At 48.4% G+C, this 14,624-nt stretch overlaps 1 protein-coding gene across 1 annotated transcript; it reads right to left on the bottom strand.

Moving 5' to 3' along the window:
- Positions 1-216: 216 nt before the first annotated feature.
- Positions 217-14,184, bottom strand: TTC32 (tetratricopeptide repeat domain 32). The gene is made up of 3 exons (XM_075923440.2): positions 12,831-14,184; positions 7,587-7,753; positions 217-1,178 (listed from the first exon to the last, which is right to left on the bottom strand). Exons 1-3 carry the CDS (start codon positions 12,977-12,979, stop codon positions 1,051-1,053), a joined length of 444 nt encoding a protein of 147 aa, XP_075779555.2. The 5' UTR covers positions 12,980-14,184; the 3' UTR covers positions 217-1,050.
- Between the last annotated feature and the right edge of the window lie 440 nt (positions 14,185-14,624).

Genomic DNA, 14,624 nt, shown 5'->3' with positions numbered 1-14,624 from the left:
ACATAAATCAACTTAAGGGCTAAACTTCACTCTCTGCTGATTGAGTATGGTATGAAACTTCATTGGAATGATTTCTGAGCATCAACAGGATGTGACTTTGCATTTGTAAGGAGCTGTGACATCTTCCATGAAGCAATACAGAGTATAAAAGGAACATTAAAGTGATCTTATTTATTTAGGATACATTTCAAATTGATACCATACTTGCAATCAAAACCTTTTTTTAAACTGGAACTTTATTGCTGTGCACAACACAATCTCATAACAGATCCTATGCTTGTGACTTGAGTTGCTGCTGCTTCTGTAGTCCAGTCTGAAATAAAAGATGCACCATTGTGCCTTTACCCTTGTGGCTAGTTAGATCACACTAGATTTAATGTAATAATTTTTTTTTTCCAAAAACAGAAAACAAGCCAAAAGATATTTGCCTATGAACAACTCAAACAATTACAGTCCTTGTGCTTTCCGGCATGATACAGAAATCAAAACAATATATCCATTTAGTATCCTTTACTCAATAGTCCGTTGCCTTTGTGATGGCCATACTGGAAATCAATTGGCAGATGTTATATTCCAGCCTACTAACATACTGTAAAACAGTTTTAATAATGTTAAACAGATTATTTCTACTAAAAAGCTTCAAGTATTGAAACTTGCTATAATTTGTCCATTTCCTTCACTGAAGACTTATTAAATAAATCTGTGCAAGAGTACATGTAAACATTTTTAACAGACTTAAGTAATAATTTCTGAATTGTCCACCATCTTTGTATATATTATAAATATTTCAACACAGAATGACCAGCATCATAGACAAGTTTAACACTGTGCTTTTGTCCAACATTGCAATTTCAGAACTATAAAAGAAAATCTATAGTTTACTTGGCAATTATTGTACATACCTACTTTGATTATTTATCTAAACCAAAAAGTTTCTTTTCTCCAGAGCAAGATAAATTAAATGTAAACAATCTTGTGTTTTATTCAAAGACTAAAATCTCAAGATAATTGAGTGTTCAAGAAAGCATTTGTATGGATATTGTAGGATTTTTAAGAGGCCCTTCTTTGTTTTTCTTCTTTATCAAGAATAGTCTGTTTTAGACTTAAGGAAGCATCTTCAAATTCAGGGTTTAATGCTAGAACTTTCTTGAAATCTTTTAAAGCCTCGTCATAGTAACCTGTGCCAAAAAAAAAAAAAAAAAAAAAAAAACCACGCATTACTTATCTCTGCATTCAATCAATTTCACAAACCAAAGCTGAAGAATGATTCCTGATGGTTTTACAAAACAAAAAACAACACAAACCCCAGAAGATTTTGGGCATTGTGTATTTGAAATTTTAAGGCAGTGGTTCCCAACCTGTGGTCTGCAAATCCCTGGAGGACCGTGACAGTACTGTAAGGGGTCCACAGAAAGTTTAGGGAAAGAAAGGAAAAGAAAGTAAGGATCGGGCCGACCGCAGGACTGGGACTTTTCATCAGGCGATTCCGCCCCAGGGCTCTCTGTATGCGACTCGCCACATGTTTGCTGCCTCCCACCCTCGGGATGGAATCTAAATGTGCCAGGAAGCACCATCTGTCTTCCTACCTTCAGCTGTGCTGCTGTTTATGCTCCAGCTCTCTCCCTACTCCCAATCCCTACTTTTCCTTTCCTTTTTTTTCCTCCCCCAGGGGTCTGTGCATGGCCAAAGACAGAGTGCCAGGGCAGGAGCTGCCTTTGGCCATGAGAACCCCCTCGTGGATGGGCAGGAGACAGCGGGGGTGGGAGCTGAGGAAGCAGCACAGGTCAAAGGACATGCTGGCTGTCACTCCCCTTGTGGGGGTCTGTAAAATATTTACAGATTGAAAAGGGGTCTGTATGCTCGAAAAGATTGGGAACTGCTGTTTTAAGGTATAAACTTGTAATAGGTTAAACACCCCAATGGGGCTGGGCCGGGGAGAGGTGCTTCTCCACAACTGTGGCAGCTCTGGGCTGGATTGTGTCAGGGCGCTATTCCCCATCCTTGACTGCAGCTGGGGCTGGGGCACCAGTCTCCTCTTATGGTTTCAGCATGTCTGGCTGGGTCAAGGTAAGGGCATTGCAGCAGGTCTAGAGCCTGGGGAGAGGCATCTCTCCCTGCTGCAGCCTTGAGCATCTCCATGGTGCTTAATAGGCAGCTGCACAGCAATATGGCTGGAAGCTTAGAGGGACCTTAGTCCATGTGCATAAATAAGTCAATCTGCAAACTAGAATTCTGGGGGATTGGTTTTCTCCATCTGACATGACACTGATTTCATGTGACCATAATTTCTGTAAATGGTGTTAATCTTCTCAGTCTCGTTAGTTTGAATAAATCAGTTCTTATTTATCAGATATTCAACCTAGTGCAAGTTCTAAATAAAAGATGATAAACAAATGCTGGGACACCAACTGCGATACCAGTTATAATGGCCAAATGGGCTGATGGAAGTGAGGACTGAAAACCAATTTATTATTTCCTTGCTTTTATTGGCTTCTCACACTTTAATATTGTGTGTGTTTATAAGAACATAAGAACGGCCGTACTGGGTCAGACCAAAGGTCCATCTAGCCCAGTATCCTGTCTACCGACAGTGGCCAGCACCAGGTACCCCAGAGAGGGTTGACCGAAGACAATGATCAAGCGATTTGTCTCCTGCCATCCCTCTCCAGCCTCTGACAGAGGCCAAGGACACCATTTTATCCCCTGGCTAATAGCCTTTTATGGACCTAACCTCCATGAATTTATCCAGCTTCTCTTTAAACTCTATTATAGTCCTAGCCTTCACCGCCTCCTCTGGCAAGGAGTTCCACAGGTTGACAATACGCTGTGTGAAGAAGAACCTCCTTTTATTAGTTTTAAACCTGCTACCCATTAATTTCATTTGGTGTCCTCTAGTTCTTCTATTATGGGAACTAATAAATAACTTGTCTTTATCAGCCTTCTCCACACCACTCATAATTTTATAGACCTCTATCATATCCCCCCTCAGTCTCCTCTTTTCTAAACTGAAAAGTCCCAGTCGCTTTAGCCTCTCCTCATATGGGCCCCGTTCCAAACCCCTAATCATTTTAGTTGCCCTTTTCTGAACCCTTTCCAAGGCCAAAATATCTTTTTTGAGGTGAGGAGACCACATCTGTACACAGTATTCAAGATGTGGGCATACCATAGTTTTATACAGGGGCAGTAAGATGTTCTGGGTCTTATTTTCTATCCCTTTCCTAATAATTCCTAGCATCCTATTTGCCTTTTTGACCGCCGCTGCACACTGTGTGGAAGTTTTCAGAGAACTGTCCACGATAACTCCAAGATCTCTTTCCTGATTTGTCGTAGCCAAATTAGCCCCCATCATACTGTACGTATAGTTGGGGTTATTTTTCCCGATGTGCATTACTTTACACTTATCCACATTAAATTTCATTTGCCATTTTGTTGCCCAATCACTCAGTTTGGTGAGATCTTCTTGGAGTCCCTCACAGTCTGCTTCTGTCTTGACTATCCTAAACAGTTTGGTATCATCTGCAAACTTTACTACCTCACTGCTTACCCCTTTCTCCAGATCATTTATGAATAAGTTGAAAAGGATTGGTCCCAGCACTGACCCTTGGGGTACACCACTAGTTACCCCTCTCCAATCTGAAAATTTACCATTTATTCCTACCCTTTGTTTCCTGTCTTTTAGCCAGTTCTCAATCCAAGAAAGGACCTTTCCTCTTATCCCATGGCCATGTAATTTACACAAGAGCCTTTGGTGAGGGACCTTGTCAAAGGCTTTCTGAAAATCCAAGTATACTATATCTACTGGATCCCCCTTGTCCGCATGTTTGTTAACCTCTTCAAAGAACTCTAATAGATTAGTAAGGATTTCCCTTTACAGAAACCATGTTGACTTTTGTCCAACAAATTATGTTCTTCTACATGCTTCACAATTTTATTCTTTACTATTGTTTTGACTAATTTGCCCGGTACTGAAGTTAGACTTACCGGTCTGTAATTGCCAGGATCGCCTCTAGAGCCCTTTTTAAATATTGGTGTCACGTTGGCTACCTTCCAGTCATTAGGTACGGAAGCCGATTTAAAGGATAGGTTACAAATCACAGATAATAGCTCAGCAATTTCCCATTTAAGTTCTTTTAGAACTCTTGGATGAATGCCATCCGGTCCCGGAGATTTGTTAACATTAAGTTTTTCTATTTGTTCCAAAACCTCCTCTAATGACACTTCAATCCGGGACAGTTCCTCAGATTCATCACCCACAAAGGACGATGCAGATTCTCCCCAACATCCTCAGCCGTGGAGACTGAAGCAAAGAAATCATTTAGTTTCTCCGCAATGGCTTTATCGTCCTTGATTGCTCCTTTTATAGCTCGATCATCTAGGGGACCCATAGGCTTTTTAGCAGGCTTCCTGCTTCTAATGTACTTAAAAAACATTTTGTTATTTCTTTTTGAGTTTTTGGCTAGCTGTTCCTCAAAATCTTTTTTTGCTTTTCTTATTACATTTTTACACTTGATTTGACAGTGTTTATGTTCCTTTCTATTTATCTCACTAGGATTGGACTTCCACTTCTTAAAAGATACCTTTTTGTCCCTCACTGCTTCTTTTATATGGTGGTTAAGCCACGGTGACTCTTTTTTAGGTCTCTTGCTATGTTTTTTAATTTGGGGTATACATTTAAGTTGGGCCTCTATTATGGTGTCTTTAAAAAGTTTCTATGCAGCTTTCAGGGATTTGTCTCTAGTCACTGTGCCTTTTAATTTCTGTTTAACAAACCTCCTCATTTTTGTGTAATTCCCCTTTTTGAAATTAAATGCCAGGGTGCTGGACTGCTGAGGTGTTCTTCCCACCACAGGAATGTTGAATGTTATTATATTATGGTCACTATTCCCAAGCGGTCCTGTAACGGTTATATCCTGGACCTGATCCTGCACTCCACTCAGGACTAAATCGAGAATTGCCTCTCCCCTTGTGGATTCCTGCACTAGCTGCTCCAAGAAGCAGTCATTTAAGCCATTGAGAAATTTTATCTCCGCTTCTCTTCCTGAGGTGACATGTATCCAGTCAATATGGGGGTAATTAAAATCCTCCATTATTATAGAGTTCTCTATTCTGGTAGCCTCTCTAATCTCCCTCAGCATTTCTATGTCAGTATCGCTGTCCTGGTCAGGTGGTCGGTAATATATCCCTACTGCTAATTTCTTATTATTGGAGCATGGAATTTCTATCCATAGCGATTCTATGGAACATGTTGAATCACTTAATATTTTTATTTCATTTGATTCTACATTATCTTTCACATACAATGCCACTCCGCCACCCACCCGGCCTGCTCTATCCTTTCTATATATTTTATATCCCGGTATGATTGTGACCCACAGATTTTCCTCATTCCACCGGGTTTCAGTGATGCCTATTATGTCTATCTCCTCATTTAATACGAGGTACTCTAGTTCACCCATCTTATTAGTCAGACTCCTAGCATTTGTGTACAAGCACTTTAAAAATTTGCCACTGGTTATTTGTCTGCCCTTCCCTGATGCATTGGATTCCTTTGTATGCGGTTGTTTGTCAGCTCTGGCCAATGGTTTGCCCTCTCCCCTCCTCTCTTTCCGACTACAGCTTAGAGAATCTCTATCAATGGATTCTCCTCTAAGAGAAGTCTCTCTCCGATTTACGTGCATCTCCGCACCAATCGGCTTTCCCCCATCTCTTAGTTTGAAAACTGCTCTACGGCCTTATTAATGTTTAGTGCCAGCAGTCTGGTTCCACCCTGGTTTAGGTGGAGCCCATCCTTCCTGTATAGGCTCCCCCTCTCCCAAAAGTGTCCCCAGTTCCTAATAAATCTAAACCCCTCTTCCCTACACCATCGTCTCATCCACGCATTGAGACTCTGAAGCTCTGCCTGCCTATCTGGCCCTGCGCGTGGAACTGGAAGCATTTCTGAAAACGCCACCATAGAGGTCCTGGATTTCAGTCTCTTTCCTAGCAGCCTAAATTTGGCCTCCAGGGCATCTCTCCTACCCTTCCCTATGTCATTGGTACCTACATGTACCACGACCACCGGCTCCTCCCCAGCACTACACAGAAGTCTATCTAGATGCCTCGAGAGATCCGCAACCTTTGCACCAGGCAGGCAAGTGACCATACGGTTCTCCCGGTCATCACAAACCCAACTATCTATGTTTCTAATGATCGAATCACCCACTACTAACACCTGCCTCTTCCTAGCTGGCATTCCCTCCCCATCAGAGGTATCCTCAGTGCAAGAGGATACCGCAACATCCTCTGGGAGGAGGGTCCCAACTATGGGATTGTTTCCCTCTGCTCCCATTAAATGCTCTGTTCCCTTGAGACTTTCATCCTCCTTAAGATCACTGGGGTTCTCAGACTGGAGGTGGGACAGTACTACAGGGTCCCGGAAAATCTCATCAACATAGCTCTCTACCTCCCTTAGCTCCTCCAGTTCAACCACCCTGTCCTCCAAAGCCCGAACTCGGTCTCTGAGGGTCAGGAGCTCCTTGCAACGGGTGCACACATACGCCACCCGCCCACAGGGCAGGTAATCATACATGTTACACTCAACACAATAAACAGGATAGCCCCCACTCTGCTGCTGGGCTTCTGTCTCCATGTTTGTAATGAATAAGTTTAAGTACAAACTGGGATTCTTTTTAAACTTCTGGAGTATAGATTATTCTAAGAGTTAGGTTTTAAAGAAGGACACAAGTCACTCGTGCCCTCTAAACTCCCTCTCCAAACTCTCCTGTTACCTGTTCCTGGTAGCGCTCTCCCTGGTCGCTGAGTCACAGGCTTATATAGCTCTGGTAGCCCCTCCCCCTGACTGAGGCTCAGCCAATTAACAGAGGCTTCTAGATTTCAAACCTTTTAGAAGCTCCTTCAAACAAACAAACCAACCAACCAAACAGACAAACACAAGCTCAGCACACTGCAAATAACTCCCCCACACACAAACACACACTCCAGACAGCCACTTACCACAAGGGTCCCATTTTTACTCCTCTTTTACCTGGAGAACTCCCTCTCCAAACTCTCCTGTTACCTGTTCCTGGTCGCGCTCTCAACCATGGCCTGCTGTTAGGAATACCTCCATTGAAAGCAATGGATTTTCCTTGGTGTAAAACTGTTTGAGCAGAATCAAGGCCAAAAAATCTATCCCCAGAACTTTACACAGCTCATATAAAAAGACAGAAACAAATTAGTCTGGGGGCCCTTTTTAACACAGATTAAGTTGCACTATAAAAGGCTGCCACTTATCTGGTGGGTCACTTGGTCTGTTCAGCATACTAATATCATATAAACACATTTAAAAAAACAGTTTCCTGTTTATTTTTAAAGCAATTACTTTGGGCAGTGATTTAAGAGGACTGATTTTCCCACCATTTTACTATGGTATAATTTCATTAGCATGAAACTGAAATAATGCAAGTCCAAGTTTGCAGCACAATAATAGCATTATGTTTATGATCGTAGTATTTACGGGCAACTAAGAATGGGGCACCACTGTGCAACCCAGTCTCCAAAGACGACATACTAAATTACAAAGTGAACAAAAACATGTTTTTCCATACCTAGCCTATACAGTATTAATCCTCTGTTATAATATGGGACTTCAAAATCAGGCTGGGTTTGTATGGCTGATGTATAGTCCTCCATTGCTTCATAGAAGTCAACTCGCAGGTACTTGATTTGTCCCCTGTTGTTGAAAGCAGTGGCAAGATCATGAGTAATGCATTTCCTTTAAATAAAAGAGAGAGCAGGCTCTGAGTATTTAAGAGAGTTAAAGATCTGGTCCATATTACATACCTGTATCAGTTGAATTATGTTGGTGAGGTGTGTGATAAATCCACACCCCAGATCAAGAGTGTCATACTGACCTAACTAGGGATGTTATATTTAGATTAATTGACTAGTCGATGCAATCGACTATTCGATTAGTCGATAAGGGCACCTCCTGCCTTTGAAGTGTAGCAACAGCCTCAGGGCTGCTGCTACACTTCAAAGGTGAAAGCACTGCAGAGAGCATGGGGCCAATGGGGGACTCAAGCAGTCCCCCACTGGCCTCCCATGGCATTTCAAAGCGGCAGCACCACAGTGGAATCCAGAGTCAGTTGGGCACTCTGAGTCCCGACCTGATCCTGGGCTCCACAGGGTGCTGCCACTTTGAAACACCACCAGAAGCCCAGGCCCACCTGGGAACTCCTCAGCTGACCCTGGGCTGCACACAGTGTTTCAAAGTGGCAGCGCTGTGTGCAGCTCAGGGTCTGGCCCCAGGCTCCACGTGGCACTGCTGCTTTGAAGTACCCCTTCTTTTCCGCCCCCCTCCCTGACTCTGATAGAGGTAGCCGGGGGGAGGAGGGGGAGGAGGAAGGGGAGAGAGGGAAAGCAACTAGTTGTGTCAACTATCCAATAAGCATTATCGGATAGTCAACTAGTCATTCACATCCCTAGACCTAACTGTAACCCCCAAGGAGATTCCTGGGGCTCTGTCTGCTGGCAGCTTGGGGAGAGGCACACTGTCCCTGGTAGGGAGGGGGAGCCAAGGCAAACTCAGAGTCTGCCTGGCAACCATAGAGAGTGAGATGCCTGTCCTAGGGAGTTCAGGAAAGGGGAGAAACCATTGTTTTTTATGAGTCAGGCTGGAGCCAGCCAGGGCAAGGGCAGGCCTGGCTGTGTGGGGAGCTGGTAAGCCCCAGGTCTGCATGCAGGTTCCCCCCTGAGAACTGGCCTCTAGGGATTTCAAAGCAAGATTCCTCAGCAGAGGCGTAGCGAGGGTGTTATGCGCCCGGGGACAAAGGAAAAATTTGCACTCCTCACCCCCCCGCCACATGGCACAGCCCCGAACCTGGTGCATAGCTGAGGGTAACTTGTACCGCATCTTCCCATGAGCAGAATGAATTTTGTGTTGTGCACCAGTACTGAGTTCATGGGGCTTGTTTGGATGTGCCACTGTGGCACCCAAGTTATTAATAAATATCTTATGAACCACTAACTTTCCCCTCTGCTGCCCTGTCTCCTCCCCTTGCTCCATCATCTCCCCTGGTGCCTGCTGCCCCCCAACTCCTCACCCTCCTCTGCTGTCCTGACTCCTGCCCTTCTCACTGCCCTCAGCCCTCCTGCGACCTGCCCCCCTCCACCAGCCCTTCTCTCCCCCCTGTGCCCAGTTCTCCAGTAGCCCTACTCTGATCATGGGAGCTATCCCTCCTCATCCCCTCTTCTAACACCTCCCTCTTCACACCTGCCCAGTCTCTCTCCTCTGGTGCTGGTCCCTCCCCTGCAGGTGTCTGCCCTTCTGCTTCGCCCCCAGAATCCCCTGGCACCTCCCCTTAGCCCTGCACCCTCCTGGTGCCTCCCCCTTCCTTCACTGCCCCGCCCCCTTTGTCCTCTTTCTCCCTGATGTCCACCCCTTCATCACTCTCTGCCCCCATTCCTCTGTGCCCTCACACACGACTTGCTCCATCCCCACCTTTCTCATGCCCACCCCTTCTTTCAAGCCTTTTCCCAGCACCTCCCCCTCCCCCATCTAGACCCCAGTGCCCTTACCCTCTCCTCTCCCAGCTGACACCTCCCTGTCCCCCCCTCCCACTGACACCTCCCCTCTTTCCCTTTTCCTCATTGTCTCCACCTGAACCCCTGGCATTTGTCTCTCCTCCAGGCTGTCCCTTGGTGCCTTCCTCTCCCATACCCTCCCCTCCCCTTCCGCACAAGCCCCTTCCTCTCCCACCCTCTCCCCTACCCTCCGCACAAGCCCCTTCCTCTCCCACCTCTTCCCCCTAGTTTTCCCTCTTCCCTGCCCTGCCGTACCTTCTGCCTTCCACTTTGCGGGGTCGGAGTCTGCGCTTGGGCCCCGGACTCCAAACTGGGAGCTAGGCCACGTGGCGCAATGCACCGCTGAGCAGTTTTAAAGTCCCGGGCTGTGACGTCATGTCACGCCCAGGTGTCTCCCCGGTCACCTGGAAACGCTGCGCATGGTGGCAGCAGCAGTCGGCAGTGTGTGCCGGCAAGGGGGAGCAGACTGAACGCTGCACACAGCAGGGATGGTCCAGGGCCTGGGGGGATATGCGGGGGGGCCGCCAGGTGGGGGCCGGGGCCCGCACCAGGCAGGGCCGGGGAGAGACCCAGCTCTAAATATTGCTGGAGCAGGGCTCCTGGCTATGAATATTGCTGGAGCACTGACATCTGACTCGCTCTGACCCCGGCCCGGCGCACCCTAGAGTGGCACCCGGGGGCAATTGCCCCCCTGCGCCCCGTTCACTACGCCTCCGTCCTTCAGCTGGGATTTCCTTCTCCACTGATGATTCCCAGTTTGTAGAGTTTGCTGGGAAACTTCCAAGCTGAGTTAGCCCTCCAGCTCCCTAGGTGAGACCAGTCACCACATGGTCAGTTCTGCTCTGCCTGCTAGTTCAGGACTGCTGCCTGCTGTGTGTGTGTCTGGATGCTGGGCTAGGAGACTACAGTTTGGATTTTAGTACAGTTGTGTAATCTGCACCTTGAGCCCTGAACCCCTTGTGGTAAGGGGAAATCCTGGGATCGAAGCAGCCTGATTCTTGCCTGAATAGGATCCTTGCTAGCAGAGATCAGCCCCTCTGCAGTAACTGAGGAGTCTAGAGTCATCTCTAAACCGGAGGATCATTCATGGAGTTTGAGAGTGCACCATCTTCTAGTTCGTCAGTCAGGGAATTTGTTTTGGGGACTCCCTACTCCCTGAACTGTGTCCTCAATCCAGGGAGTAAGGGTTTGGGGATTTTATAACCTGCTGCATATTATACCTGTGGAGGGATTTACCACCTTCTCCCTCTTGTGAGTCCTTTGGGCTGTACTGAACCCAGTCAGCCACACTGCTAAACCACTACAGAGAAGAATTTTGTGGTCATAGGTCATCAGGGGCCCCAACAAAGTATGTGTACCAACGGAACACTAATCTTACATTTGCTACATCAAGTCACGTGACTGAGGAAAGTCACAGGTAGTAGCAGCATGGGCACCGGTGAACCTAAAAATAGTGTTTTACCTTGTTATGTTATAATTGTTTCCTGTTTTATATAATTATTGTGTTGAATATATTGTATGTGTTTGTGTTATTTATTGAAGTCTCCAACTATCTCGCAAGTAAGTGGGGATTACCCTGTGGTTAGAATTTTCCTCCCAAATTGCCCTGGTGACCCTGCCAGGAAGGAGTGAGGGGGGTAGAGGAACCACCAAATAAATTCATAGGAAAAAATAAAGAAGATACACCCAGCTGAGTGGGTGGCGGGATCCAGAAGAACCTGTCCACCGAAACCTGTAGGCAGATTGGCATTAAAGAAGGTAATTGGGTGGAGAGGGACGCTACATAACTCATCGTGTAAACAGTGCTTGGTTGGGAGAAGAACTTCTTCCATTAAAATAACTACTGCTTCTTGGGGAGATGAATTAACTACTCTGATGGAAGACCTCTCTGCCATCCAGCAGCAACTTGTGACAGGAGGGCTATGTCTAGACTGGCCAGTTTTTCCGGAAAATCAGCCGCTTTTCTGGAAAAACTTGCCAGCTGTCTACACTGGCCGCTTGAATTTCCACAAAAGCACTGACTTCCTACTGTAAGAAATCAGTGCTTCTTGCGGAAATACTAATCTGCTCAAAAGGGCCAGTGTAGACAGCTCAGATTTGTTTTCTGCAAAAAAGCTCCGATCGCGAAAATGGCGATTGGGGCTTTTTTGTGGAAAAGCACGTCTAGATTGGCATGGATGCTTTTCCGCAAAAAGTGCTTTTGTGGAAAAGCGTCCGTGCCAATCTAGATGCTCTGTTCCGAAAATGCTTTTAACGGAAAACTTTTCCATTAAAAGCATTTCCGGAAAATCATGCCAATCTAGACGCAGCCGAGGAGTGTTGGCACTACCCCTGCCTCTCCCCAACATTGTTCTATCCCTCCACACCTCTTCTCAGCACTCCCTGGAGTGGCACTGCATGAGCGGGAGCCATCTGGTCTGCACTTTCCTCAGCACTGCTACTGGTGAGTGGAGGGAGGGAACGAGGGAGGGAATTTGCCAGCACTGGCCCTCCTGCCAGCTGCTGGGTGGTCCCCCCACCATGGGGGGGGGTGCATGTGGCTCCACGTGCATCCCCCACGTATCGCCAATGCTCCCATCAGCTTAGAGCATTTTCATTAAAGCACTGCAGCTATGACAATGTAATGTTTTAAGGGTAGACACACCTACAGACACCCAGGCCAGGGGGCTGACTGTGACACTGGCACCAACTCACTGGATGCTCTAGTGCTACAGCAGCCACCGAAACACATTAGCAGGTGCGGAGCAGCCACCAGCAGCTCCCTCTCCCCCTTGGCACCCTCCTGACCATTTGCAGCTCTTGCTCAGCTACTTCTCCCACCCCCTATCCCCAGCACCTCCTCCCCACAGTGAACAGCTGTTCCGCAACATGCAGGTGGTGGCCAGGGATGAAGGTGGCAGGGCCGGGCAGGGGGCTTAGCACCGCCAGGGCTCAGAGGAAGCCCCTGCCTGAGAGCATCTGGTCTGTACCCAGGTCACAGAACTTCCCCCAGCCACTAGCAGGTGGACAGGTCTGAGACCCTGCCCCGCCCCTTGGAAGCGCCCAGGCAGGGGCGGGGCTAGGCCCAGCGGAGGGACAATGCTGGGTCGCGCGGGAGGGCGGGGCCTATCATCCGAACCCGCCCCTTGCACATGACGCCTGCCCCTCAGGCTGCATTCCCATTGGCTGCACGGCGCGTGCAGAGCCAGAGCTGCCCCCGCCGTCCAGTTGAAGAGCCTGCCTCCTTCCTCCGCAGAGACGCCAGCCCCTCTCCCCCCGAGACTCACCTGCTGGGGGCGGGGCCAGCGGAGGAGCATGCGCACTGCGCGATGAAGCGGATGTAGAGTTCCTCCGCGGTCTGAAACCGCTGCTCCTGGAACTGCACGTGCGCGGCCGACAGCAAGTCCGGGGTCTCGTGGGCCGGCTCCTGCTCCATGACGCGGTTACATCACATCACCCTAGCAACCGTTCCCCTCCCCCCCGCCCGGCTGAGATCGGTCGAGTGTGGGGGGCCGCCCGCTACCGCCGTACGCAGACGTGACGTCACAGCCCCGCCCCTCGTTGCCCCGTCGAGCGCAGGTGCAGCGGAGGAACTACCCATGATGCATTGGGCTGCCAGCGGCTACGGCCGGTCCTCGAGCGCGTTGCACTGCTTCCCGCCCCAGAGGCGTGCGCGCGCACCAGGCTCCTCAGTCCTGTCAGCCCCGCAGGTCGCCTCAGACCTTGGGCCTGCCCCGCAGCGCCCCCGCCTTCGGCCGCCTCTCCGGTGTTACGGCCTGGGCGCCCACGGGCCGGGCCGGAATCCGAGCTCGTCCCGCGGGGCCAGGCGGGGTCCTGTGTGTCCCGCCAAACTGCCAGCAGCCGTAGCCCGGCCCCACGAAGCGCTGCAGCCGCCTGCTCCGGATTAGCTGAATTGTTGGCTGTCCCTGGTGCGGGGCAGTAGCGCCCTACGCATCCGCTCGGCAGCCGGGGGGAGCTGTGGGTCCTTTTCACAGCCACGGGCACCATTATTTGTTAATGTAGAACCCGGCAAACCAGCAGCTGCCTGTGGCGATCGATGCGGATACAAATTGTGTATCGTGCCAGGCTCTACCAGTTGGACCAGATGAATGGGGGTCTGCTGTAGAACTGTTATTCTATGGCACCTGCTGGCGTAAGTGTAACTCGCGTTCAGGCATTTGTGTCTTGGCCTCCGCCATTCCGTTTGAAAAACAGCTAAGGAGTCACGACTTAAAATGCAATGAAACAGGAACAGTAGGTGGCAATAATATGCAATGGTCAAATGGCTATTTAAATAATCCTGTGCTGTGATAGGAGCAAAGTACAGCTGTGTAATAGGAACCTGAATTCATATGCGGTGGTGGGAGTGTTTGATAAGCAGGGTTGTCTATAACAGGATGTGGGGTCTAGGACCTAGGACAGCCGTGCTCTGCCACAGGTCCCACAAGCACTTAGGAGACCCCCCTGTGCCAGGTTGTGCTGGCCCCTTCTGGGATGGACACAGGATCAGGGCAGATATGAAATCTGCCTTAGACTTGCTGCGCAGCCAAACTTTTAAGTTGTTTAAAATCTGCTGGATTGGTTCCTGCAGCCTCTGGGCGATAGAGCCCAAATCCTGGAGACCCCTGGGCTACGTCTACACTGGCACCCTTTTCCAGAAATGCTTAAAACGGAACAGTTTTCCATTATAAGTATTTCCGGAAAAAGCACGTCTACATTGGCAGGATGCTTTTCTGGAAAAACACTTTTTCCGGAAAAGCATCCGTGCCAATGTAGACGTGCTTTTCCGCAAAAAAAGCCCCGATCATCATTTTCACGATCGGTGCTTTTTTGCGGAAAAGACTACTGGGCTGTCTACACTGGCCCTTTTCCGGAACAGTTTTTCCAGAAAAGGACTTTTGCCCGAACAGGAGCAGCATAGTTTTTCCGGAAAAACAATGACAATTTTACATTAGATCGTCATTGCTTTTCCGGAAAAGCAAGTGGCCAGTGTAGACAGCTGGCAAGTTATTCCGGAAAAGCGGCTGCCTTTCCGGAATAAGTGGCCAGTGTAGACACAGCCCTGGTGAAACTGGGAGGGT

This window comes from Pelodiscus sinensis, chromosome 3 (assembly GCF_052426305.1).
Source record: "Pelodiscus sinensis isolate ZL-2025 chromosome 3, ASM5242630v1, whole genome shotgun sequence".
Taxonomy (NCBI): domain Eukaryota; kingdom Metazoa; phylum Chordata; order Testudines; family Trionychidae; genus Pelodiscus; species Pelodiscus sinensis.
The sequence above is the reverse complement of the archived record's forward strand: the minus strand, read 5'-3'. Positions and strand labels throughout refer to the sequence as shown.